The following is a 27,584-nucleotide window of genomic DNA, read 5'->3' as shown; positions in this document are numbered from 1 at the left end:
AAGTATGTTCCTCACTTGGCTTTCAAGGCACCGTAGCCTCTTGTTTCTCCTCCTGTTTCACTGGCCACTGCCTCTCAACCTCCTTTACTGGACATCACCCCGTCCGCCCGCCAATCTCGCCACCTTCTAAACTTCGAAGTGACCCAGGGCTTGGTCCTTTTCTGGATCCACACTCACTCCATGGTTGTTCGCATGGATTTCAGTACCCAAGACTCCTAAATTTATTCTGCCATCCGGACTTCTTCCTTCAACTCCAAATGCACACATCTAACTATGACCTCAATATTTCCATCTGGAGGTTTGCTGGGCATCTCAGGAGACTCTGACTCTGGCCAAGATGTTGTCACAGGGACCAGATTTATGCAGCCGCCTGGAACACCACAAAATAAATCTGGACAAAATATACGAAAGAATAATTTTCAAGACACTGCATGCCAGACAAGGTGGAAAGTGATCTCTGAGAGATGGGTAACAAACAAGGGGGGAGGCCCACGATGGCCCCAGCTCTCTGTGCGGGGAGTTCCCAGGCTGCAGCACAGGAAGGAGGACTGAAGCAGAGCCTGGTGGACCTGGAGTTGAGGAGATGGAGCTGAGAGTCCAGGGACACCAAGGTGGCTGGAGTTCTCAGGACAGAGCACTGGAGAGGGGAGAGCACAGAGAGAGCATTCAGCACTGATCAGCACATGTGTGTGAGGAAACTACCCGAAGCTGAAACAGCCAAAGGGAGTAGAGGGAATGGTGCCTGGAGGTCACATCAACCTGGGAATAGCGCCGGTTCCCACGAGCCAAACTGGAAAACATTATGACTCCTGGGACCCTGGGTAGAGTACACAGAGGGGTCAGCTCAGTAGTGGGAATAATTAGCCTAATCTGAGCACTGCTCTGGTCCAGTCTAACAAGTCTTAAAAGCAAGACCCAGGAGAATCAAACGGTTTCCAAGCAACTTAACTGCATCCCAGAACAAAGCTCAAGGATATTTCTGGGAGTTGTCAACATCCACCACTTGACAACGTGAAATTCACAGTATCGGGCATCCAAGCAAATATTACCAGGTATGCAAAGAAACAGGAAAATATGACCCATGATGTGGACAAAACCAATCAATTGAAACTGATGGAGAGTTGACGCAGGTGTTAGAATTAGTAGATGGGAATCTGTCGACAGTTATCCTAATTGACGCCAGTAATCGATTTATCGCCTCTCAGCTCCAAATTCACCCTTCAGTGCCTGCCCTGCAGTGATGGAGTTAATTCCTTTAAGCCTTTCCCCTCACAGTGAGCAGTGTTAAGCTCCCCAGCAGAGGGCGCTGTAGGGACACATCAAGAAGAAAGGTTCACCTGCCTGCAGCTGCTGTATGATGGGTCCCTGGGCTGGTGCTCTGTCCCCAGCATGTACCGGGGACACATGGACCCTTAAGAGCCTTGCAGCCTGATCTGGTGACAACTTTCCTATGGTCCCCCTGATACACCACGAGCTCCAGGTCTCCTGCCACACCAGTGCCCTGATCCCTTCTGCTCACCCACACACCTGGCCCCTGACTATGTCTTACCTGCATCCCCTTGCACCCGGAGGATTAACACTAGCCCCCACTCCCTCTGTGTGCCTGCCTGGGCATTGGTAGCTGATGGCCTGTTCTCAGCCAGAGCTCTGGAGGATAGCTTCCCACTAGCCCCGTGACTGCAGACCAATTCTGACCAGGATAAACCAGCAAACCTCTCCGGTATCTAGTGGGCTGTGCCTACAGCTTCTCCAACCAGGTCCAAACCCCAGTAGCAATGGGCATGCCAAGCACCCAGACACTTTTTTTTTTTTTTTTGGCTGCGTTGGGCTTTCTCTAGTTGCGGTGAGCAGGCTTATTGTGATGGCTTCTCTTGTTACGGAGGATGGGCTCTAGGCACACGGGCTTCAGTAGTTGTGGCGCGTGGGCTCTAGAGCGCAGGCTCAGTAGTTGTGGTTCACGGGCTCTAGGGCACAGGCTCAGTAGTTGTGGCGCACGGGCTCAGTAGTTGTGGCTCACGGGCTCTAGAGAGCAGGCTCAGTAGTTGTGGCTCGTGGGCTCTAGGGCGCGGGCTCAGTAGTTGTGGTGCATGGGCTTCATTGCTCCACGGCGTGTGAGATCTTCCCGGACCAGGGCTCGAACCCGTGTCCCCTGCCTTGGCAGGCAGATTCTTAACCACTGCGCCACCAGGGAAGCCCCAGACGTTGGTTTCTAATACCATTCTCCAAGAAAAGGAAGTGAGCTTTTGGGTTAGTCTGTCATTTGCCCCACCTGTTAACCATCACCTCTGGCAGCAGCAACCCGCCTGTGAATATTTTTGACAAACACCCCGTACAGGATGGCTTAAGCCTCGGGCCGAGTTCCAAGTCAGGAGAAACGAGGATAAGTCTTTTGAGCTGGTCTTTCAGGGAGTTAGTTACCAGGCAGGTCAAATAATGACAATTCTTCGTGAAGGTCTGTTCTTCCCCCTGCCGGGAACGTGGGCTGTTATTTTTGTGGAAGTCAACAAAGACCAACCAAATGAGAAGAGCAAAGCCTATCTATTCATAACCACTAAAGTGTATAATAAATAGATAGTATGTAGTAGGATAGACAGATAATAACACCCACACATACATATATGCCCCTTTCTAGTATTAATTATACCCAGTTATATTTAGGGACAGGTTGTGTAATTATTAATAAATGCAAGTTTTTATATTTTAAACATCTCTTTTTTTTTTTTTTTTTTTTTTTTTTTGCGGTGCGCGGGCCTTTCACTGCTGTGGCCTCTCCCGTTGCAGAGCACAGGCTCCAGACGCGCAGGCTCAGCGGCCCTGGCTCACGGGCCCAGCCGCTCCACGGCATGTGGGATCTTCCCGGACCGGGGCACGAACCCGTGTCCCCTGCATCGGCAGGCGGACTCTCAACCACTGCGCCACCAGGGAAGCCCCATCTCTTTTTTTTTTAAAAAAAAAAAAAAAAGCTTATCTATTCAGAGCCAGCTGTAGTAAGAGGGTCAGCCACCATCACTTGTGTTTGACAGAGACTCAAAGACAGGCAGAGGAGCGGGAGAGCTTTCCAGTGGGAGACAGGGAAGGCTCCAGGGTGCCTGATGGGGCTATGGGTGGGGTGGCCCGTGTGATTAGTATTTTTGGCTTTCTCTGGTTGGTCCTAAGCTGGACGTGAGGACAAAAATTAGGGAAGCTGTCAGTTATCAATCCAGTCCTGGCCATTTGGGGCTGATTGTTACAGAAGTACTTGTTTAGCTTCCTGGATTGTTACTAGAAACGACAATCCCATTCCCCGCAAGTCTGACTTACAGCGAGCCGGCTTCCTGCGCTGTGTACTGTCGAGAAGGGGTTAGTGACCTGGGCCGCTGCTGCAGGCCGTGGGCCAGAGTTCTATTTTTATACAGGGGCTGGCCATTGTCTGTTTATATTTCAGTCTCTCTTGTTTTCCGGCTACTGCTGGGCTGGGGAGCCGGGGATGGGACCAGCGTAAGTGGACACCCACACGTTCTAACTGTTCTTGCTGAGATTCACCTGCTCCTTTTTTTTTTTTTTTTTAGATGTTGGGGGTAGGAGTTTATTAATTTATTTATGTATTTTTGCTGTGTTGGGTCTTCGTTTCTGTGCGAGGGCTTTCTCTAGTTGTGGCAAGCAGGGGCCACTCTTCATCGCGGTGCGCGGGCCTCTCACTATCGCGGTTTCTCTTGTTGCAGAGCACGGGCTCCAGACGCGCAGGCTCAGTAGTTGTGGCTTACGGGCCTAGTTGCTCCGCGGCATGTGGGATCCTCCCAGACCAGGGCTCGAACCCGTGTCCCCTGCATCGGCAGGCAGACTCTCAACCACTGCGCCACCAGGGAAGCCCTATCTGCTCCTTTTGATGAGTGCTTCCTGACTTGTTGCTGGTCTTTGGTTAATTTCCAGATTCCAAAAAGTGGACTCTGACTATTTGGGCCAATTTTTTGTTGCTCTTTAGAAGAGGCAGAATTTCAGGGTTCCTTACTCCATTTTTACTCGTGTCACTTGCCATATTCATTTTTAAAAGGCACAGAGAGGGCTTCCCCGGTGGCTCAGTGGTTAAGAATCCGCCTGCCACGCAGGGGACACGGGTTCGAGAAGATCCCACATGCCGTGGAGGAACTGAGCCCGCGTGCCACAACTACTGAAGCCCGCACGCCTAGAACCCATGCTCCGCAACAAGAGAAGCCACAGCAACGAGAAGCCCACGCACCGCAACATAGAGTAGCCCCTTCTCGCCGCAACTAGAGAAAGCCCGCATGCAGCAACGAAGACTCAACGCAGTCAAAAATAAAATAAATAAAATAAACTTAAAAGGCACAGAGAATGGTCATTTTATAAGTGGAGTGTTCTTTGGAGGTTATGTTCACATTAGCTGACTTTTGCTTTCCAACCTGATCTTGTCACGGTGGGTAACGAGGCCCCCTCTCTGATTCCTATCTAGGCTGCCCAGGTCTTGTTAAGCATGTAAACTGCCTGCCCTCAACCTTTAGTCAGAAGTACGTGCCTACCTTGTCTTTTTATCAACCCAGCATCAAGGTTTTTGTCCACTATGATAAAAACCTAGCACAAGGTCTGGTGCATGCTACCTAATTAATAAATTGGGTGGCTAGATAAGCCCCCTCTTGGCTGACGTATTATTTCTTGGGACTCAGCACCCACCAGCCCTGTGGTTGGCCACGGGAGCAGATAGACATTGCTGGGCTTCCCACCGGGCAGAGGGAGCCTGATGAGGAGGGAGCGAGTGGTGGAGAGAGGCAGGACCGAGCAAGCCCCCTAGAAGCTTCCATTCCTGAAGGCCTCCTAGTATCCTGATGCTTGCTGGCCGATCTGCCCCCAGTTTAGAGATGCCAAGTTTGGAAGCAAGTTAGAGTGGGTTTCTGGGTGTTGCTACCAAAGAATCTTGACTAAAGCAAGGTGGATTAACGGAAGGTAGAACCAAAGACAGGACAGTGCGGGCAGCACGTGGATCATCTGCATGGTCCAGAGGGGAGCCGTGTCGGTGTTGGCGTGCTATCGTGGGCCTCCATGTACGTATGCCCTGACCCCTGAGCCCCCAGGAACTCCCCCCTCCCCTCTCCCCCTGCTAATGTTACAGAGTAATTGAGCAGCCCAGACCATGTCTGCAAGGCAGCTGTGCATTACGGTGGGGCGGGGCTGGGGGTAGCACTTGGGGGTGGGTGACCCCACTTCCCCGGGGTCTGGGGGAGCAGTGGGAATGCTCATGAGCATGTTTAACACAAGTGGGGTGCTCTGCGCGTGCGTACAGGAGAGACCTTCAGGACTGCTGTTAGCTGGGAAGAGGGGCAAAGCGCGCTGCCGAGCTCAGGTAGAGTGTGACCCTGCTGTGTAAGAGACGCTTCTAGAGGTAGCTATGGAAACGAGGCTGTGTGTGCTCTTCTTGCTGCAACCAACGACCCCGAGCCCAGTGGCTTCAAACAGCATACTCCTGCTCTCTTATCATCCTGGAGGTGAGAATGCTGAAATCGGGGTCTGCAGTGCTGTGCTCCTTCTGGAGACTTCGGGGGGGAAATCCGTTTCTTTGCCTGTTTCAGCTCCCGGAGGCTGCCTGTTTCTCTTGGCTTGTGGCCCCCTTCCTTCCTCTTCAAAACTAGCAGCACAGCATCTTCAAATCACTCTCTCTCCGACCTTCCATCCTCACATCTCTCTCCCTCTGACTTTGACCTTCCTGCCCCCTTCTTGTAAGGACCTTTATGATTACATTTAGGGCCCACCCACATAACCCAGGCTAATCTCCCCATTTTAAACCTGTCACTTAATCATATATGTAAAATCCCTTTGGCCAAGGAAGGTAACATATTCATAGGTTCCAAGGATTAGGATATGGATATCTTGGTGTTAAGTGGCGCGTGTGTGTGTGTGTGTGTGTGTGTGTGTGTGCAATGTTCTGCCTATCACAATGGCTATGAAAACTTCTGGAGAAGTTTGTTATATAGTGGTGGGGGGCTCTTTAAGAAGACATTCAATTATGACTACAAAATTAGGGATGAAAGTAAATATTATTTAGAATGAGAAAGTAAACTGCAAATACCACAAACATGAAAAAACAGAAAAAGATATAACTCACATATTGTATTTACTTATAATTGTATTTTATATACTATAAAAAATTATATTATATATTAAGTAAAATAAATATATTAAATAAATTTAATATATTACATATATATAAATTTATATGATCATATTTTTGGGGTTTCATAATATTTTTAGTATTTATTATTTATTTTCTCACTGTAAATGAATATTCACTTTCATCTCTAACATTGAATTCTTTAAGTATACTTTGTATACCAACTTTATATAACTGAGTATAATCTTTCTTAAAGAGGGCTCCAAACTGTACATTGAGCCATAGACCCCCAAAACCTGATCTGCCCTGGAGTACTTTTTTTTGGGCCACGTAGCTTGCAGGATCTTAGTCCCCTGACCAGGGCACCAGGGGTGCCCTGGCAGTGAAAGCACCAAGTGCTAACCACTGGACTGCCAGGGAATTCCCAAGCCCTGGAGTATTTTTATAAAGAAAAATTTAATTGTTTTCTTAAGTCAAAATCAGGATGTGATTCAATTAAAATCCAATACAAATTCAGAAAGAATTAGAAAAACTGATTTTAAAATTCATATGGAAGAGTAAAGATTTTAGAACTGCTAAGGCATTTCTGGTGGGGTGCGGGGGAAGGATGATGAATTTGTGAAGGGAATTTGTGCTACCTGAGATTAAGATCTACCATTATAAAACTAATAATGAGAAGAGAGTAGTATTGGTAGGAAGATAAATAGCTCAGTGGAACAGAATAGTGAGTCCAGAAACAGGCCCAAACACGTTTGGGAACTTGACATATGATTGACATGACATTACACTTCAGTGGGGAAAGAGCTGACAGCTCAGTGACATACCGTTGGAACAACTGGTTTCCTGTACAGAAAAAAATGCAATTGGATTCCTATTTACCCGTAGCCCAACATAAACACCAGTTGAATTAAAAGATTATACACTCAAATATTAACAACTGTAAAACTATTAGAAAAATATATAGGAGAATGTCTTTTATAACCTCTGGGAAGAGGAGTTCTTAGTGAAAAAGCACAACTCATAAAAGAAAAGACTGGGGACTTCCCTGGCAGTCCAGTGGTTAAGACTCCGAGCTTCCAATGCAGGGAGCCTGGGGTTCGATCCCTGGTCTGGGAACCAAGATCCCACGTGCCCTGAGGTGCAGCCAAAAATTTTTTTTAAAAAATAAAAGATTGATGAATTTGACATCAACATTGAAAACTTCCATATGACAAAAGAAACCATAAACAAAGCACAAACAAGCCACCGACCAGGAGAAGATTTTGTGTATTCAACACAGGATTTGTTCCAGAATGTATAAAGAACTTCTACAAATCAATAAGAAAAAGACAACTTAACAGAAAAAGTGGGCAAAGGATATGAAGAGGCCATTCCCTGAATGGCCAATAGACACGAGAAAAGATGCAGAAACTCACCATTCAGGGAAATGCAAATTAAAACCACGGTGAGAGACCATTTCATACCCATCACATGGCAAAAATCACCAAGTCTGTCACTGCCAGGAAGTTATGGGGAAATGCAAGCTCTTATATACTGCTTGTTGGCATGTTAAGTTATGACCACCTGGAAGACCAATTTGGCAATTTTAGCAAAAGTTAAAAATGTGTGTCCTCCACCAGTGGCAACTTCACTTCTGGAGGCAGGCCTTGGAGAAGCCCTTTCCCTGTGCCCCAGGTTGCTGTACCGGTGTTCACTGCAGCGCCGTTGTAATACCAGGTAAGTGGAAGCAACCTAAACGTCCAGGAAACGGGAGGAACAATTGTGAAATATTTTTACGAAGTAATAACACAAGCATAGATTAAAATGAATACAATGGATCTCTATATACGGATACGAATAGACTTCAAAAACATACTATTAAGCTTAAAAACCAAGTTGTGGAATAAGTACGTGTGTGTGAATAAATGTATAAACACCTCAGAGTAGAATTGCTTGGTTGTACGGTGAGCATTTGCTCACCACCTATTTTCCAAAGCCGATGTGCCAGTTTTCACTCCCATCTGTGGGGCATGAGAGTTGCAGCGGCCCCACATCCTTGGTATTGCTTGGTATTCCTAGCCTTTTCGTTTTAGGCATTCTCATGGGTGTGAAGGGATGTTACACTGAGGTTTCTATTTGCCTTTCCTGATGACTAGTGAGGAAGCATGTGTCATGTGCTTCTTGCCATTTGAGTAATCTTGTCTGCATGGCACCTGTCCAAGTCTCTGGCTGGTTTTTCTTTGAGAATTTCTCCCTGTTCTTGTTTATCTGCAGAATCTTTATAGGTTCTGGACTTGACGCCTTTGTGGAGTACACATATTGCAAATATATTCTTCCCCTCTATGGCTTTATTTTTTTTTTTTTTACTATCCTAATGGTATCGTTTGATGAAGAGAAAGTCTCAATTTTAATGTAGTCCGAGGTATTCTTTTTGTTCTTTATGGTTAGTGCTTTTTGGGTTCTGTTTAAGGAATCTTTGCCTTCTCCGAGTAAAGTATTCTATGAGTTCTTCTAAAGCATTATTACCATTCACATTTAGATCTACAATCCACCTCTAACGGAAACCCTTTGCGATCTCTCATGTGAGGTGGTGAGCAATTGTGGCGGGAGGGCTGGGATCGGCATCCTAAAGTCCATCCTGGGAGGGGTAGCCGCCCTCCCCCCTGCAGGGAAGCTCTTCCCAAAGGTGTATAAAGCGTCTCCCTTCACGGATTCTCCTCTGCTCTGCTTTTCCACGGCTCCTCTAGATGCCCCCTGGAGGCTGGTCCTGCCCTGCAGCCAGCTCCTGCAGCTTCCTCCGAGGCCAGGACAGCTGGCGCGGGAACGCAGTTCGCACGCAGCCTTGGGCTGGGCTGTCGGCCCTGCGGGCCCTGCCCTGCCCGCGACCGTCTCAGGCCCACCCTTGGAGCCACGCTCGGCGGCCCACCGCCCGAGTGCGGTTCCCACCCAGCCCCAGGTGGCCCGGGCTACGGGATCTGGGAAAACTGCGGCGCTGGGCCACCTCCTGCGTGGACCCAGGGAGAGGCCACTACGCTCACCATCCGGAGGGCGCCCGAGAAGGGGGCCCCCGGGGGGTGGTGTCAGCGGCCGGGCGGTGCCCCCAGCCGCGCCCCGAGCGACCGCACGCTCCGGACCCCCGCGCCCCCAGTAACCCCGCGTCCCGTGTCCCCTAGTCCAGGGTAACCGCATGCCCCAGGTCCGCGCGCCCATGGTCCGGGGGAGCACGGCATCTGCGGGGTGGGCACCCGGCCTTCCGGGTCGCACTGAGCCGGAGGCTCCCGAGGGGCTGGACCCCAGCAGCCTGGCCGAGTCTAAGGCCTGAGCCGAGAAGGGCATTCAGAGCGGCCGCGAGTGCCCCGCTGGTGTAGACGCGGTGGCCCAGGATGCCCGAGGTACCTCCGTGTTCCCCACGGGCTACCCTGGGAGGCAGGCAGGCACCTCGCCCACTATCGCCCTGGTGGAAGGACACCCCTCGTGGCCCGGCCCTGGCGGCCCGGCCCTGGCGGTTCCTCCACGTGGCCTCAGAGAGGCAGCTGGGTTCCGGTGGAGCTGGGGGTGGGCGGCTTCCTCCCTCCACCCCCCCCAACCCCCCCCCCCCCCCCGCAGAGGTTCGTAAGCTGCGGGCCTAGCCCTGCCCAGCAGCCTGCCTCCCCTCCCCCTCCCCCTCTCCCTCCCCTCCCCTCCATCTCCCCCTCCCCTCCCCCTCCTCCTCCTTTTCCCCCTCCTCCAAGAGATGCCAAGATGGGGAGAGGCTATCCGCCTGGTCTCAGACCCTTACCTTCCCAGACCACTTACAGAGGTCTCTGAGATGCTCTCTGAGCCCCAGGTCTGTTCTGCCCCCAGCTCCCCACGCCATGTGGGCCCAGCGGCCTCCAGTCGGGCAGTGCCCCCACCATCCATGGCCGGGCTGCCTATGTGGCTTTGGAACCTGGAAGGTGAGCAGCTCCCACACCTCTCAGCACTTGATGGGCAATGTTTTGAACAAGGTCCTAGACTCTCCCTCCCTCCCCACCCCATACAAATCCCAACAGCGCAGGGTTCTAGGTAGTGAAAAGCCAGGTTTCCACCTCCACCCCATCCCATAGCCCAGAGCAACCGTCAGCAGTTGGTGTATAAGTGTTACGAGTGGAATTGTGTCCCCTCCAAATTTATGTTGGAGCCCTAACCCCTGGACCCTCACAATGTGACCTTATTTAGAGATTGGGCCTTGACAGATTTAATTAAAATAAAATGAGGTCATTGGGCTGGGGCCCGATCCAATATGACTGGTGTCCTTGTAAGAAGGGGACATTTGTGCACAGGCACGCACAGAGGGAAGATGATGTGAGGACAAAGGGAGAAGACACAGGCCAAGGAGAGAGCCCTGAACAGATTCCCCCTCGCGACGTCGCCGACACCTTAGTCTCGGGCTTCCAGGCTCCAGAGCTGAGAGACGATGAATTTCTTTTGTTTAAGCCACTCCACTTATAGTACTTTGTTTCATCAGCTCTAGCAAACTAATACAATATGCTTCTAAATATTTTCTAATAGGTTGTAAACTTATCTCCAAACAGACTATTTTTACACAACGTCATTATACTATTCATGCAATTATGCCACGAATTTTTCCATTTTATGATAGACAGTGGACACATTTCCATGCCAGGAGGTGCCCGTCTGCTGCTTCTGTGTGTAGCTACCTAACCTCACCCCCTGAAGCGCCTGATTTCCTCAAGGACCTGTGGGTAGAGTCTTAGGTGGCTTCCAGGCTGACGCTGCTGAGAACAGTAGAGCAGTGATGGGGTGATAGTAACCTGTTCACTACCTGACATCCCATGCGGGCTCTGACCGGGCTCAGGTCCCACTGTTCCCTGCTAGCTGGTTCTCAATAGTTCCTTCACGTGATGTGGGCTTCTCCATGCAGACGATGTCTTCAAACTTCTCCCTAATCCAGACACGTACATTCTGAGAGATGTAAAGTTTGTAATTTTCTTACCCAGGTCATGCCTCTTTGCCATCAAGCTTATTTAAATATGTTACGTCTTTCTTTCCCCTCCCCTGCATTGTGAAAAGGGTTTCTTGATGACTTCTAATCGGCTGATGTTGGTACATAAAATTTACCTATTGATTTTTTTTTAATTTGAGTCACTTTGTTCAGTTTTAGTTTTTTACTAAACTAAAAGTTTTTTACTTTTCAGTTGCCCCTTGGATATTCTAGGGAGCCAATCACATTGTCTCATTATGTAATGGTCACCTTGCCTAGTCCTTTCTATTAACTATCTTGTTTCTGGCACGTGCCTTATAGCGGTAGCCAGATTAGGTAATAATGATGGTGAGGGTTGATATCTGAGTCTTTCTTCATCCTATTGACTGTGCCCTCTCCATCATCTCTCTTCACTGTAACCTGCCCCAGTGCTCCCTGGGTCTTTCTCCTGGCCTCTCAGATGGAGGTAGTGTCCCCTTTTTACTGCAGCATGTGTTTGGGGACTGCCGTGAGGCAGACTGTATTTTCTTGTAGAAAACGTACGTTTAGAATTTCGTTGGACTTGAATGTACTGTACATATAGCACATGGAGGGGCATTTCTACTGCCACGTGGATAGTCACCATTTATTTCAAAACAACTTTATCTGTCTTCTTGAAATTTAGAAAGGCTTTGGAAGCCTGGTTTGGATTGCCTGTTTTTTAAACAGTGTGTTCAAGGAAGCCGTACGCTGCTCCATATTTATTTCTCTAGTGAGTCACAGCATTAAAATCACTTATTTGACGCAAGACCTGTGCTCCAAGGTAAGGGTCAGTCATGTTAAAAGAGACCTTTGTATTGTTATGAAGACAAAATAAAAGTTTGAAGAAAAATTCACTCAAAATGCTACCATTCTGACACAAAAATTATATTCATTTTTGTTAATTTACCTCTAGTCTCTGCCCATATATTTGTTTTCGAGAATTGCGGTCATTGAATTTATACAATTTGAATGTTGATTGTTTCATTTAATTTAATAAGTATGTTCATGCTTCTACATAATCTGCATAACAATCAAGTTTAATCACTGTGTAATATTCTTGTAAGTAAATGAATGGTACTTTAGTTAACCTTCCCCTAACACTGAGCTTGAGGTTGCTTCCAAGTTCTGTAACAATGGGTATTCTTGTGCCAGGTCTTTGTCTGCTTTTGGATTACTCCGTTAGGCCAATCTCTACAATAGAATTACTGGGTCAAAAGATCTGAAGGCTTTTAGGACTTTCATTGCCCCCTTAAAGGTTTGTGCTGGGTCACCTGATACCAGCAGAGCAAGCAGTAGCCCAGGTCCACTCTGAACGGCGGCTCCTCCTCTTCACAAACAGGAGCCACAGCGTGGCCATCACCAGAGTTCCGGAGTCAGACGTCAGTCACGAGGGTTTAGAAAGGAGTTACTGGGATGTTGGTTCTTCACCCCAGTCTCCAGTGAGATGGAGCTGTGGCTGCAGGGGGAGGGACTCTCCCTGGAGGTGGGACTGCCTTGATGTGCCAGGTGACTGTCTTGGGTGACCCCAGTGTGGTCCCAGGGGTTGCAGCCCAAGATGCAGCCCAATGGATGTCATCTTGGGCTGTTACAGATGCTCAGAACACAGGATGGTTGCTCCTGATCCCGTTCCTACCTTCTTCCCTGGGGTGTTTACATAAACTCTCATGGATATACATTTTCAACGACAGGGTTCTTTTTTTTTTTTTAAGGGAAAACAGGTTTTGTGGCACTCTTCCCATATCACTCACCAAAACAGACAATGCCAGATACTTAGAACTACAAAAACTGTAGGTATTATACAAAATATAAAACCCAGGCAGCAGCACGTCACTGCAGGAGTGGTCTGTGCATCCTGAATCCCTATGAATGTGTCACGATGAGCCCTGGGCTGACGGCACCTGCCCAGTCCTCCAGGGAGTCTCCTTAGTACCTAGATCCCAGGCTGCCCTTGAAGCCACCAACCACCATTCTTGGCATGATTCCTGGAGATACTGTGCATGAGCTTCCTATGGGTACCATAACCAACAGTGGTTTAAAACACGTATTTATTCTCTAGCGGTCCTGAAACTCAGAAATCCAAAATCAGGGTGTCTACAGGGCCCTGTTCCTTCCAGAGGATTCAGGGGAGACATGTTCTCGCCTTTTTCAGCTTCTAGAGCCACTTGTACTCCTTGGCTCAGGCCTCTTCCTCCAATCACCCCCATCTCTGCTTCCACTGTCACATCCTCTACTAGTGACTCTGATGTCCTGACTCTCTCCTGTAAGGACCTTGTGATTATGATGGGCCCACCTGGATAATCCCCATTTTAGTCCATTTAGGCTACTATAACAAAATACCACAAACTGGGTGGTTATAAACAATAGAAATTTACTTCTCATGGTTCTGGAGGCTGGAAGTCCAAGATCAAGGTGTCGGCAGATTTGGTAACAGGGGAGGTTCCACTTTCTGATTCATAGATGGCCACCTTCACTCTGTGTCCCCACATGGCAGGAGGGACAAGGGAACTCTCTGACTTTTTTTTTTATAAAGTCACTAATCCCATTGATGAGGGCTCCACCCTCATGACCTAATCACCTCGCAAAGTCCTCACCTCCTAATATCATCACCTTGGGGGCTAGGATTTCAACATATGAATTTGGAGGGGACATAAACATTCCATGTGTAGCACTCCCCACCTCAAAATCCTTAACTTAATCATAACTGCAAAGTCCATTTTACCATGTAAAGTAACATTCACAGGTTCTAGTAATTAGTTCAAGGACATCTTCAAGGGGCTGTTATTCAGCTTAGCATGTATGGTCACACACACACACACACACACACACACACACACACACACACACACACCCCTACTATTCATGTCCCCTACCAGAACTAAACTATAAAAACTTTTCATCAGCAGCATAAAAATACCTGAAAACATGAACAGACTTCAGTCAGTAACTAATACAAAAGAATATGCAACGCAAAACAGGAGAGAGTGTGACAAAGGCAGATGATTTTAATATATTTTCCTGAGAAAGTAAAAGCAAAAGCCTCAGAGAAAGGCAGCTTCTCTCTTGTGTAATGTTCCCAGGGCTTTTCCACATAGGGGCCTGATCTGACGGGGTGACCTGAAGGGGAAGAATCACAGAAGTGCAGTCTGCAGGAAGGGGCAGCAGGGACCACGGGGAGCTGATTGTACGATGTCTCCATTCCAGTTACAACGCACAGCCCTTGTTAAAATGTGCCCAGTGTGGCTTTAGGGTGAGTGAGAAAATCTCAGTCCTGTAATAGTTAAAACACTGCTTTGATTCAGTCCCTTTTCAGGAAAGCTGTCACAGCCCATTTATTATTTTTTAAAGGAATAAAAGGAAACACGATGCTTTCCCTGGAGGCCAGTTATGGAGCAGTCAAAAGTTAATTATACTAGATGTGTGGTTAGAGTCATACTACTTCGAATCCAATTGTCTGCTGCCTGGATGATAGCTGCTTCCACCACCATCATCATCATCACCATCATTCAAGCCCCATCTGGCCCAACTATAAGGGGCTTGCCCCCCCTCATGTTACAAAGGATCCCAGAACTGGTTGAACAAGGATGCTGATGCGTCTTGGTTGACAACCTCTCCCGGTACCCCACAACCACTGCCAGCCACTGTTTGTCTGATGTCGTCTTTGCTTCATCCTCTCCCTTCCAAATTAGGCCCAGGGCACTGCCTTTCACCGTAAAAGGCCCAATAAAGCTTTTCCTAACAATAACGTACCATCTCTACTTTTAGCAACAGAAGCACCAGGAGGACCTTGGGTTTTGTACATTCGTCTTCAGCCTCCCCAGCTGGACTCTAAGGCATAGATAGACTCTAAGCTATCCTCCCTCCCTCCTTCCCCCAACAGTCTCTAAACTCAAGCGGGACTGCGGAGTCGCTGATCTGCTGTGTGCAGAGCAAACCTTGAGTCCCAGTTGTATCCCTCATTCTCTCATGATTTACCCGTACTAGTTCTCCAAGGAGCTCGTGGTTTTGGAGGGCAGGGTCTGTGCTGTATACATTGTCCCCTTCCAGCACTCAGCACTTGGTAGATGCTCATGATACAGTTCTTGACTTACTGACATATATTTCAGAAGGATCTGTAGGGACACAGGCCTGTGTGTCTCCAGGCTGCTCTTCAGTGCCCTGGGCCTTACTCCCTAGGAGAATAGGGCCTGGTTGGAGGGTAGGATGCACGCCGTGGAATAACCTGGAACAACACAGAACAGGTTGGAGCAGGTACCAGCTGAGGGTTGAGCTGGAACCTTCCATCGACGTCTACTCCACACCTAGTGTTGCCAGTGCAGTTTCCCAATCCACGCAAGGGGCTGCGTTTGGAACATCGCTAAGGTCTTGCCCTGGCAAAGGCTTCGAGTCCCTAGGACGGTGTGGGGCAGAGCAGTCTTCCACTGAAACACGGAGCCAGGAACGTCTACCCCGATCGGGTGCCACTGGTGTGGGAGAGCTCTGCTCCATCCACAGCGTGTGCAGGAGGGAAGAGTGGAGGGAATGACTAAGGAAGGCTCGCCCCTTAGGGCTTCCCTAGGCTTTTCCTGCCTAGGAAGCCCTGCCCTAACCCAGCAGGCACCCAGGCCCTCGCACCAGACGATGTTAACCAGCTGGCAGCCTGCCCCAGGCTGAAGACTGCCCAGAGCCCTGGCTTGGTGGTAGCATGTCACCCAGGTCAGTCCCAGACCAGGCCGGGACAGCTTCTGGGACAGCTTGTGAAGCTGTGTCCAGAGACAGGAATGGCTGAAAAGTTAGGGGACATCTCCCCTTCCCTGTTCCAGCCAGAAGCCCTGGGTTGAGCTTCTCGGGGTAGGGGTGAAGGAGGTGGGAAGGACACCTAATGAGTTGTGTCCACCGGCTCGTCCCCTGGCACCAGTACTATCCTGGGAGGCTTATTGCCGAGTCCAAGCTCATGCTCTCACTGCACGACAGGCCAATAAATCAAGAGACAAGTTGTTGGGGAAAGGAATAGTGACTTTATTCAGAAAGCCAGCAAACTGAGAAGGTGATGGACCAGTGTCCCAAAGAATCATCTCACCCAAGCCAGAATTCAGGTTTCTCTTATACTCAAAGGGGAGGGGGTAAGGTCCTGGTTCTGGTCAGCCTCCCAAAGGGATGTGCTAATTTCTTCCTTTCTGCAGCCATTCACAGGTGGGCCTGGCCAGGATGTTTCCTGTGAGCTAAACATAGGCATTGTAGCTTAATGCTCATTACCTGGGAGGCAGGGTTCCCAGCGATGGACCATTATGTATAATTTAAGCTTCTAGGCAACATCCCTTTCGTGATTAACTTGTAATAAAATACAAAGGTTCTTCCCTATTAGAGGCTCACAATTGGTCCTCTACCCCTTCCTCTTATATGTTCGGGTATGCATGCACATACACACACACACACACACACACACACACACACACACACACACAGGGTGGGCACATGATCTGAGCCCAGCCATCCTATCCCGGAAAATGTGAAATTGGGAGGGAAGGGACAGCCCCCTCTGTGGCCTGGATTGTAAAGATGTATCTGAGGCCAGGCCCCAGCTCCACTGAGGCATCTGGGAGGACAAGGCCAGCCCCCAGAGGCCAGGACTCAGATGGAGCCACTGAGAGCTAGAGGCCGGGCTCCCAGTTGTCTCCTTATATCCTATGAGCATATCTTGTCTTCTAAATGTTTTGTGCTTAAGCTAGTGAAAGTTCGGTTCTGAAGGAGCCGCAGATGAACACAAATTGCTTCTCCAGGAAGCAGGAGGGCCAGCTTTGCCCCTCTCCTGCCACCTATTGGACATGGCGCATTGGTTGAGAGAAAATCCCAGCTCTGCAGCCTACTTAACGTCTGTGCCTCAGTTTCCTCATCTGTAAAATGGGGATAATAAAACACCTGTTTCATGAGGTTGTTGTGAGGATTACATGAGTCAAGAACCTAGTAAACCCTAAATAAGGCTCAGGTGAGGGCATGAGGCAGCCTCATGAAATGAAGCTTCATTTATCCACAGTGGTGAGATTTGGGCCACCGCGGGCCCATGTGCGCTCAGGCTGTCCTACAAACAGTGTTCCTTGCAAGACAAATACTCAAGCCAATGCACTGTACCTTAATTTGCTGCCTTGCTTCAGGCCTTATCTTCTCTCGCCAGGACTGCTGCTACAAGCTCATGCAATACTTATCCGGCAGATGTGTTTTGACCACCTGTCGCCAGGATCGGGGAGGAGTGTTATGGGAAACACAGAAGAGGAGGACCTGAGGAGCTGAGCTCGGGGAAACAGGCATTGACGGTGTCTTGAGCACCAGGAATGCGGAAGCACTGGGCTTCAGCAAAGTCACAGAGGGGCACCTGCCTCTCCCAGACCTTGGGCCCTCTCTGAGCAAGTGGTGTCTAAGCTTAGGAAAATTTAGGAGTTAGCCAGGTGAAGAAGGAGGAAACTGTTCCCAGACAGAAGGAATACCGTGAATTTGGTCCGTGACTGGTCTTCCTCACTCGGGTCTCCTCTCTGCCTGGCGCCCCTCCCACCAGCTCTCTCAGAGCCAGAAGCCTCTTTCAGAAAGGAAACTTGATATTGTCACTCCACCGCTTAAAACCTATCAGTGGGGTTTCTGGAAATAAAATTCTAACTCCCTGGCTCTTTTGTCCCTGTCCACGAGGTGAACCTCCTCTCTCAGATGGCTCACTCCTCCAGGAGCCCTACCTGACCCTGCCAGAGCGCCTATTACCAACCACACCAGGACGCGAATGGACGTGAGAATAATTTGTATTCAACGAGCTAGAAATTAGAACAATTTGAAACAGATCTTTTAAAGTAAGTACTTTGCAAAAGTGTTAGAGCTAAAACAAGGCATGAAAACCGTAAGACAACAGGAAAGCGCCCACCCATTCCACTGCAGTCTCTCCGGAGCACCCCGGGGGTTGGTGGCTGCACGGCTCATCGCCCGGCCCCGCTCACTGCCGACACTGCGGGCTGTGGGGCGGCCGCTCCTCTGCATCCTGAGCACTGTGATGGGCACACAGCGGGCGCCCCATCCACCGAGGCAGTCAGTACCGGCCTAGCAGCCCCTGCAGGCCACGCTGCGCGGGGATCCTCTCAGCCGCAGGCCCAGACTTAGCACACGGCCAAACGAGTGGAGGCAGGAACAGCGCGCAGAGAACCCGGCCCTTCGGTGCGCAGGCTCGGAAACTGACTGGGCGACCTCGCCCCCGGTCGCCGCTGACCAATCAGCGCGGGCCGCTAGATCCGTGCCCGCCCCAGGCCGTGCCCTCAGCCAATGAGAGAGGCCCGAGAGGCCGGCCGCCGAGCCCAGCCCCGGCTCTGCTGTTCGCCTGTCAGGCTCCAAATAAAGTTCTTCGGGGCTTTGAATTTTTTTTTTAAAGCGCCCTCTGCAGTCTCGGCCGTCGCGGGCGAGAGCGGCCGAGTCCCCGCCCCGCCACTTCCGGTCTCGCCGCCCGGAGCCGGTGCGGCTGTGAGGGGCTGCGTTTCGCCGCCGCCGGTCGGCCGGGCATGGTGTTGGGCGCCGGGCCCGCCTCGCGTGTCTCGGGGTGCCCAGGTGAGGAGCGCGCGGCCGTGCGGTGGGCGAGGGGCTGCCACGGGCTGGAGGGTGGCTCGACTCCCGCGGCGCCGCTGCACCCGGCGGGCGGGCCGGAGGGCGGGCGGCGCCGGGGCCGCCACAGGCCGTGCGGGTCCTCACGACCGGGCGTCGGGGGCTGGAGGGCGGGCGGACGCTGCGGGGCGTGGGCCGGGGGGCGCGGGGCTGGGTCCGGGGCGCTGGCCGCGGCCGGGCTCCAGGGGCGGCGCGCCCCGAGCCCGGACCTGTGACGGGAGCACACACGGCCTCGCTCGCGCCCGCCGTCGCGGGGGAGCTGCTAGCCGCATTGTCCGGGAGGAAACGCAGCGCCGAGTGGGCCCAAGGTCACCGGCCCGACGTGGCCGGCGGCAACGGGACTCGGACTTAGGCAGCCGGACTCCTGATCGTCTGGGAGTCGGGCTAGGCCAGGGGGACGCTGAGGGTGAGGAGGAGCCCGGCTGCCGCCTCGCCAACTTGCCTGCGGCTTCCCCACAACCGGGGGCGACCACGGCTGGTTTGGAGGGTCTTCCCGGGCCAGAGGAGCGGGGAGGACATCTTGGACCGATCCGTACGGCCAAGTTTGGTGTGTAATCTTGGGTGTGGCCCCACCCTCTCCCTGGGTCTCAGTTCCGTCATCCGTCCCACGAGGGGATCGGGTCCGCCCTTCTGCCTTCCCTCCAGCGCCGGAGTGGGGTCAGGATGGACTGGAGTGGCCGGAGAAGGCTTCTTGGAGGAGAGGTAGGAATCTGGGTGGTCATCTGTTATCCTAAAGAAGCAGCAGGATTAGGTGGTGAAGGGAGGGAGGGCATTCCAGACCTGGATGTCAGGGTGAGCAGAAGCTTCCAGAAACGAGCGGGGTGTTGTTGAGGAACAGGGAGGAGGCCCACCTACCTTGTGCAGAGGATTCATGGCTGAGTAAGGGGATGAAGGTAGGGGAAGGGCACGGGTGGGGGAGATGTTCAGAGACATAAATCATCACCAGGCTAGGTGGTGCAGGGCTAGACATACCTGCTGCTCAGGTAGTAGGCAGGGCAGTGCAGGAGGAGGCAGGTTTACTGCTCAGGTAAAAGGGTTGGGCTCCAAAGGTCATCAGTCAGCCAGCCATGGAGCCAGGTGGGAGGTTCCTTGGGCCCTGACAGTCTAAAGGAGAAGGGTGAGGTGTGGGCTTTTTTGTGTCCTGATCTGGGCCTCTTTGGCTGGAGAAGTTGGTTGTCCCCTAGTGACCTGCAGTTCCATCTTTTACACTTAGATTGGGACTTGTCTAGGGCAGGAAGAATCGTAAATGAGGAGGTCCTCACCCTGTGAGCTGACTGGCCCCTGCACGGGTGACAGGGCCTGATTTTGCCACTATAAGCAGGAACACTGAGTCAGTACTGCTCGATGATGAGCCTAGTAAATACGGCACATCAGAATCTTCTCTGAACAGTCTGCAAGCAAGTCCCACCCAGAGGAAGAACTTAAATGAGCCAATTACAACTTGTGGAATTTAGAGACTGAGGGTGCTGTTACCGAAAATGCTGCCCTAGTCAAAGTGTAATTTGCAGTAAAGGGGAAGTTTAGTTTTAAATCAGGTCTTCAAGGGGTGAAGCATACTGAAGAAAGACGAGAGAATTCTGCAGCCAGCTGCAGGTGTTCAGCTAACCTGACAGCTTGAATGATTATTTTCGTTCAGATCTCTTTGTACAGAGTTAAATTAGCAGCTGTGTAGCATCCCCCGATTAGGCCTTTGCTTTATCCCTAAAGTGGTGTGTGAAAATGATACAGATGGTGGAGAAATAGATGGTCATTATATACTTAGATTTCATAGAATGTTAGGAAATTAAGTTTTGTCTTCTACAGGAAACAGACGCCAGTGTTTGCTTTGATACCTTGCATAGTCAGTGTCCTGTGTACTTTATTAAGGGCCACAAACTTGTTGACGATTGAAAACCAGGAATCTGACTCTAAATGGAATTGAGTATGGGGCATACTCTGCCCACAGAGAAGAATTCGGTGTGGGGTAGGAGTATAAGAGAATTAAGCAGAGTCCTCAGACTGCAGCCACACAGAAGAGTGTTTTGGTGTGAGCCTTTCTTTGTATGAGTGAGTCTTGCCAGGACCCTCTGAGCAGCTCCTTCGGTGCGGGTCTCAAGGGAGCTGGGTGCGGACCAGTCATGTGCCCTAGGATCCCCTTTCTGTTGGGCTCTTTATTATGCTTTCCTAGGGTACTGCCTACAGAGCTCTCTTTACACACGCTGTGCTTTTATTGCTTGACGTGTTTGTATTACCAGGGTCAGCTAGAGGATAGAAACCAAGGGGACTTCGTGATAGACGCATATCTTGGCCCACCATCAGGCGACCCTGTCGATGTGGTGAGAGTGATGTGTTCAGGTGTGGGTGCCTGGCAGTGGGCTTGCTGGGGAGGCAGACCCTGCTTTGGGATCCAGCTCTGCTTGAGAGATTCCTGGCAGGATCGTTCGGGGGCCGCTGAGCAGGGGGGTGCTGGCTCTAGCTGGTGCTGCTGTGTCTGGTAGCTTGTGGGCTGGAGCCTCCACAGGAGCTCCCGACTCCGCGCCCTGCTCCCCCCGCCCCGCCCTCCCTTGTGAGGGGGCTTGGTAAACGGAACCGGTAGTCCCTGCCCTGGGTGAAGCTGGGAAGGTGTGTGTCCATCGGTGATGGTCCTCTCCGTGGGTCCAGCTGAGGTAGAGTGGGAGTAAAGAAACTAGCGATGGTTTGGTTTCCCTTTTTTTTTCAATTTTATTGAGGTATAACTGAAGTACACTAAACTGTACATACTTAAACTATGCAATTTGATCAGTCTTGATGTACGTATATACCCCTGAAACCATCACCACGTTTGAGATAAAAACATTCCCTTCGTCTACACGAGGGAAACTAGTGTTTCGTGGTGACCTCTTCTAGCAGCTGAGTGGCCTCAGACAACCCAGTTCCTGGGCCCTGGTTGTCCCAGAGTCCACATCCATAAAATAGAGTGGGAGTCAGGGGAGAAGTCCTTTGCAGGTTTGAAATTCTAGGAGCTTGTGAGTGCTTATGTGTAATAGAACTATCTCTTGAAGCATTTAGACCAGTGACTCCTCTTAAAAATTATTTATTTATTTGTTTGTTTATTTATTTATTTAGGCTGCATTGGGTCTTCATTGCCGCACGTGGGATTTCTCTAGTTGTGGCAAGCGGGGGCTCCTCTTCGCTGTGGTGCGTGGGCTTTTCATTGCCGTGGCTTCTCATTGCAGAGCACGGGCTCTAGGCACGCAGGCTTCAGTAGTTGTGGCACGCGGGCTCAGTAGTTGTGGCACATGGGCTCAGTAGTTGTGGCTCATGGGCTCTAGAGTGCAGGTTTGGTATTTGTAGCGCGTGGGCTTAGTTGCTCTGCGGCATGTGGGATCTTCCCGGACCAGGGCTCGAGCCCGTGTCCCCTGCATTGGCAGGCGGATTCTTAACCACTGTGCCTCCAGGGAAGTCCCCAGACCAGTGACTCTTAAAGGGATTAGATGTGTGTGTGTTTGTGCATAGGTCCTGTACACTTCAGAAGGTCATATTCAATATGTTGTTTTCATGGTACAAATAATAGAAAATTAAATCTTACAGTCTTTGTGGGGTGGGGGAATACACAGAAGATGGTGTGAAAAGCTATGTGAGGGACCTGGGTTAAAATGGTTAAAAATACTGATGCGGGGAGAGTTATTCTTATAGTTTGGCTTTCAGGATCTTGGCTTCAGCCCCTGGCTGGCAGTGCAGAGGCTGCACGATGCCTGGAGTTTCCTGTAAAAGACGTGAACCAGCGGGAGTTCGTCAGAGCTCTGGCAGCCTTCCTCAGAAAGTCCGGAAGCTGAAAGTCCCTGAATGGGTGGACACTGTCAAGCTGGCCAAGCATAAAGGGCTCGCTCCCTACGATGAGAACTGGTTCTATACACGAGCTGCTTCCACAGCACGGCACCTGTACCTCTGGGGCGGCGCTGGGGTTGGTGCCATGACCAAGATCTATGGGGGGGCGTCAGAGACATGGTGTCATGCCCAGCCACTTAAGCAGAGGCTCCAAGACCCGTCGGGTCCTCCAAGCCCTGGAGGGGCTGAAAATGGTGGAAAAGGACCAAGATGGGGGCCACAAACTAACACCTCAGGGACAGAGAGATCTGGACAGAATCGCTGGACAGGTGACAGCTGCCAAGAAGAAGCATCAGAACAAATGATGCTGGGTTAATAAATTGCCTCATTCGTAAAAACAAACAAAAAAACAAGATCTTGGCTTCAAACTAAAAGTTCTGTGCTTAGGTCATGTTTTCCATCTGGAAGTTTTTAGATCATTTTCTTTTGAAAATGATCAGAGTGGTATTGAAAGGAAATTACATTAAAGCAACAAAAGAAATTATGAAAATATTGAGCTGGTGACCAATTTTTGTCCTCAATCAAAAGAAGTTCCAGGGCTTCCCTGGTGGCGCAGTGGTTAAGAATCTGCCTGCCAATGCAGGGGACACGGGTTCGAGCCCTGGTCCGGGAAGATCCCACATGGCGCGGAGCAGCTAAGCCCGTGCGCCACAACTACTGACCCTGCACTCTGGAGCCCGTGATCCACAACTACTGAACCCCTGCGCCTAGAGCCCGTGCTCCGCAGCAAGAGAAGCCACCACAGTGCGAAGCCTACGCACCACAATGAAGAGTAGCCCCCGCTCGCTGCAGCTAGAGAAAGCCCGTGCACAGGAACGAAGACCCAACACGGCCAAAAATAAAAAATAAAATTTAAAAATTAGAAAAAAAAAAAAACTTCCAGAATTCCTCTCCAACTGGTAAAGCAAGCAAGAAGAGTTAGGAGGCCTGTCAGATGAATGGCGGTTTATGTTAGAAACAGAAGGCAGATTCTAGAGGACAGTTCTATCTGTCAGTAAACATCGCTGACATCTTTAGTCCTTTCTCCGAAGCAGTCAAGTGCATCACCTATTTTTGGTCTTTATTATCCTTCCCAGTGAGCTGTCAGTGAGGGAACCTGAAGCATAGGTGGGTTGGAAGTAGCCAAGTGAAAAGAATCTAGTTTGGAGCATTAATTGTAACTTAACTATGTTGCTGTTGCCTAACAATATAAATACAGTACAACGTAAATAAACGTGAAGATGCTTATTAAGGTTCTAGCCACACCTTTATTAAAGGAAGGGGGAAAGAAAGCACTGCGGTGCTCCCTCCTCACCGGAGGTGGACACTCCCTTCAGTCTGTGCTGGGCCAGGCCCTGGGGCCACACCCTCAGGTGCATGGTCCACACAGCAGGGATGGGCAGACTTACCAGTGGACAGCGGTGGGCCTACGTGAGGCCCATCAGCAGAGGTTGCCCTAGACCATGAGCGCCCAGGAGCATTGCCACTGCTACATCCCGGGGCCTGGCTCCCAGTGAGTGTTAAATGCTTGGCTCTCCCTTGTTGAATTTTCATTCATACTTTAAAACATCAGATTTAGAGAGGCATAGAGATTATCCAAATTCATTATGAAGGAATGCAGTGTTATTGTATCTTACATGCTAAATTTTTCTGTAATTAAATTATGGGAAAAATATTAAAAACCACCTTACATCATTGTCTTCACTGTCCAGTCACTGTCTTAACCTGCTTTTGGCCTTTCAGGATAAAGGTAGCAGTGATGCTGACGCTGGCAAGCAAACTGAAGCGGGATGACGGTCTCAAAGGGTCCCGGGCGTCAGCCACAGCCTCCGACTCCACTCGGCGGGTTTCTGTGAGAGACAGGCTGCTTGTCAAAGGTAATGACCGTCCATGTGAGCTGTTTTTCTATCCCATAACAAAATGAAGTCTGCCTGGAGGCTCTTCTGGGATAGGAAGCAGCCTGTGGTTGAATAGAAGTACCTGTTTGAAAATATTTTGAAATATAATTGCTGTCACATACAACAGAAGAACTTTGTACTCTGCACACACTATGGGAATGCTGATGGCAAGAAAACGGTATTAAAACTGGTGTGTCTTATGCCCTTGGGATGTTCTCTGTAGGGGCTGCCAGAATGCTAGGAGAAGGAGTAAGGTACTAGGAACCAGCCGACTGACGACTCTGGTCTCAGTGCTGTCATTATCCGGCTGGTGTGTGTGTCGGGGTGGGGAGTCGGGGAGGTTCTTCCTTTCTGGACTCCTCAGCAGCAGAGTGTCTGACCTGTAAAGGGAGGGACTGGAGATCGGTAGTCTCTTAGGATCCTTCTCTCTTTTATGTATTCACAGCCTGAGGGCAGCCTTGTGCAAAATTGGTTCTTGTCCCAGAATTAATAATAGAGTGTCCTAGAGCAGCAGTCTTTGGAGAAGGGTTACGTGATGTGTGTGTGTGACTGTGCGAGTGTTTGTGTGGAACTTTTGCATGTATCTGTTGAACAGACTTACAACTATTGAGTGCAAAGGCAGTTTCCTAGGGTCATGAGGACCAGGAAAGATCTAACAGTTTCTGCCTTGAAGGAGCACTCTACTTTATGACACGTGTACATTTTTTAAGTGTAAGGAGCTAGGAAGCACGGAGGGTTAAATGATTTGTTAGAACTGTCCGTTTTCATGTTGTGTTAGGTGGACACGGTGGGGGTGGCTGCCATCTGCATGTCCGGGAACAGATCTGCTGGTGGGAGACCTGGTGTTTATGAATGCCCCGTGTTGGGCCTGCTCAGAAGCAAAGCACGGCTGCGTTTGGGAAGGGGTGGGCACAGGAGACGCTGGGTTCCGGGACGGGTCACTGGTGTACCCTCCCCTGTTCTCCCTCTGCCCCTGGATCGTGACTGAGCTCTGGCTTTCCCAGCCTGATGGGTGATAGGTTAAAGATGGAGTCAGAACCGTTTTTGACATTTTGGCAAAATACCTTCTGTGTCAGGGAGAGCGTTAGACGGTATTGAGTTTGTTACAACACAGGAAGGTTCACCCTGCGGGGTCTGGGGCTGTGGCCTGGGCTGCAGTCCCTCACTTGGGTGGCCTGATAGGACTTGAGTCTCTTTCCTGGGTGCTGGCTCAAGGGTTCCATCTGCAGAGGAAGCCAGGAGCCAAGCAAGCCAGGGAAGGGGTTTGACGCGTCGGTCAAAGTCCTTCAAGGGGAGGGTGTTCTAATGCCAGGGAGTTGTGGTGAGGAAGGGGGTTGCAGCTGAGGAGGAGCCGGGGGGAAGCTGGCAAATGGACGGCGCCCTCTTCTTTCCCGCCTCCTCGTCACGGCTGACAGCAGCACTTGTCTGCTGAGCGCCTGCGGCCAGGCCCTCTGTTGGGTACTTTATGGGGGCAGCTCTTGTTTGACTTTTGCTAAGCCTTGCCAGGTGGGTGGTTCATTTTACAGCTCAAGAACTGAGACTCAGAGGCTCAAAAGCTTGTCCAGGTCACAGCTCTATTGCAGCAAGACAGCCAGACCCACATTTGGGGGTAGGGCAGGCACTTGGGGAACAGACCCAGCAAGCAGAACCCGAAGGAGCAGAACAGAAGTGTGAGTCCCCAGAAGAGAGAACTCAGGGAGGCACAGAGGCTCCACCACACGCCCTCCCGCTCAGGGATTCCCTGAGAGCTCTCAAAGGACTCGAGGCCCTGACGCAGCCCAGGGGAGCCCCCTGAGGCCCATGGAGCTGGACTCTGCCCCAGCTCCTAGGACAGGAGATGTCTTTGGCTGGGTTTACAGGACCCAGCTGAGGTCCTTTGATTTTGTGAGGCTTTTCAAGGAGAGGTGCAGAACCTCCTCGAGAGGCCACCTGTTTCCATTCTCCCAGAGACACTGGGGATTATTAGGTTTCTGGGCCCAGAGCACTTGCAGTTGGCGGGTGGTTGTGTACCAAGGCTCGGTGTAACACGCTCCGCATGTGGCCCGCTCTCCATCTGCCTCGGGGGTGGCCAGGCCAGTGTGGGCGGGGCTGGCTGAGTGGTGAGTAGTTTGGGCTCGTGGTGGAGGGTAGGTGGAGAGGAAGGGTGGGCCTGACCTGAGAGAGGAAGCTGTAACAGTGTACTAGTGTAATAAGGAACGCGCTGATGGCTGACGGTTGTTCGGTCTGCACCTAGAGCGCCCCTTCAGAATGTGGCAGCACCTTCATTCTGGGGATTTCTGATGGTCAGGTGGAGCCCGGCGGAGTCCATGGCTGTCGTGGGCCTGGTGAGGCACTTGGAGGGGTGGTTACTGTGAGAGTCCTTCCTAGCTGAAACTCCCCTTGGGGACTTTGAGAAAAGTCAGTTGTCCGGGTTCAGTGAGATGGCTGCAGTCAGGGCTGTCATCTGGGGCTGGGGCTGTGGCTCATGTGAGAAGTTACTCCTGAGGATCAGTGAGTAGTAGAACCGTGTATTAATGCGTCTTTGGGACTCGGTGCCACGGGCTGGGTTCCGGGAGTGGGGAATTTGGCGTGCGGTGTAGTTATTAAAGGGTATCCTTGGGACTGACGCCTGTGGAGGGTGGTGGAGGAAGCAGGAGCAGGCAGAGGGAGAGGGAGAGCTCTGACGGAGGCCCCCTGACAGCCTCTGCTCCAGAGCAGGCGTGGCCCTTCACAGCCGTCCCCAGTCAGGGGGGATGGTCAGGCCCTCCTGCTCTGCTCGACCAGTCGTCAGACGGGTCTGGCCTGAGGTGGGGCTCTGGGCAGCCCACACAGTCCCTGGAAGGGTTGAGAGCTGAAGGCCATCTGCGGAGAGCCCTCGCTGAGAGGGCATCTGGGCCATGTGTCCATCGCCCAGAGGAAAGACCACAGACACTTAGAGGCAAAAATCTGTTTTTAGCTGGTCCGCTGCCATGCTTGACTGACCATGCATGGTGGAGATCTGGCTTGGTGCGGATGGCTGTAAGGTTAACGCGGGAGATCGGAGGTTGACAGGGACACCTGTCCCTAGTGGTGAGGACCAGGGGTAGCTGCAAAACTGAAGCTTCTGTTCCTTTTCTTGGGATAGTGGGCCCAGTTCTGAAGGTGACGGGTGGAGTCAGCTGTCCTGGAATACTGTGGCCTGCCTCGGAGCAGCTGGCCAGTGTGAGGCTCTACCACA

General features: G+C 51.0%; 1 protein-coding gene across 3 annotated transcripts in view; it reads left to right on the top strand.

The window, feature by feature from the left end:
• The first annotated feature begins 18,481 nt into the window (after positions 1-18,481).
• The window catches only part of UBE2F (ubiquitin conjugating enzyme E2 F (putative)), a 54,803-nt gene continuing 45,700 nt past the window's right edge, over positions 18,482-27,584 (top strand). For all 3 annotated transcript variants that reach the window (XR_004350682.1, XM_032637149.1, XM_032637148.1), the window contains exons 1-2: positions 18,482-18,611; positions 24,234-24,367. Coding sequence is in view for 2 of the 3 variants with exons in the window: in XM_032637149.1 (XP_032493040.1) it covers positions 24,250-24,367 (118 nt within the window). In the remaining variant the exon portion in view is untranslated. The remainder of the gene's footprint in view (positions 18,612-24,233; positions 24,368-27,584) is intronic.

Source organism: Phocoena sinus, chromosome 7 (assembly GCF_008692025.1).
Source record: "Phocoena sinus isolate mPhoSin1 chromosome 7, mPhoSin1.pri, whole genome shotgun sequence".
Taxonomy (NCBI): Eukaryota; Metazoa; Chordata; class Mammalia; order Artiodactyla; family Phocoenidae; genus Phocoena; species Phocoena sinus.
This window is presented reverse-complemented; position numbering and strand designations above follow the sequence as displayed.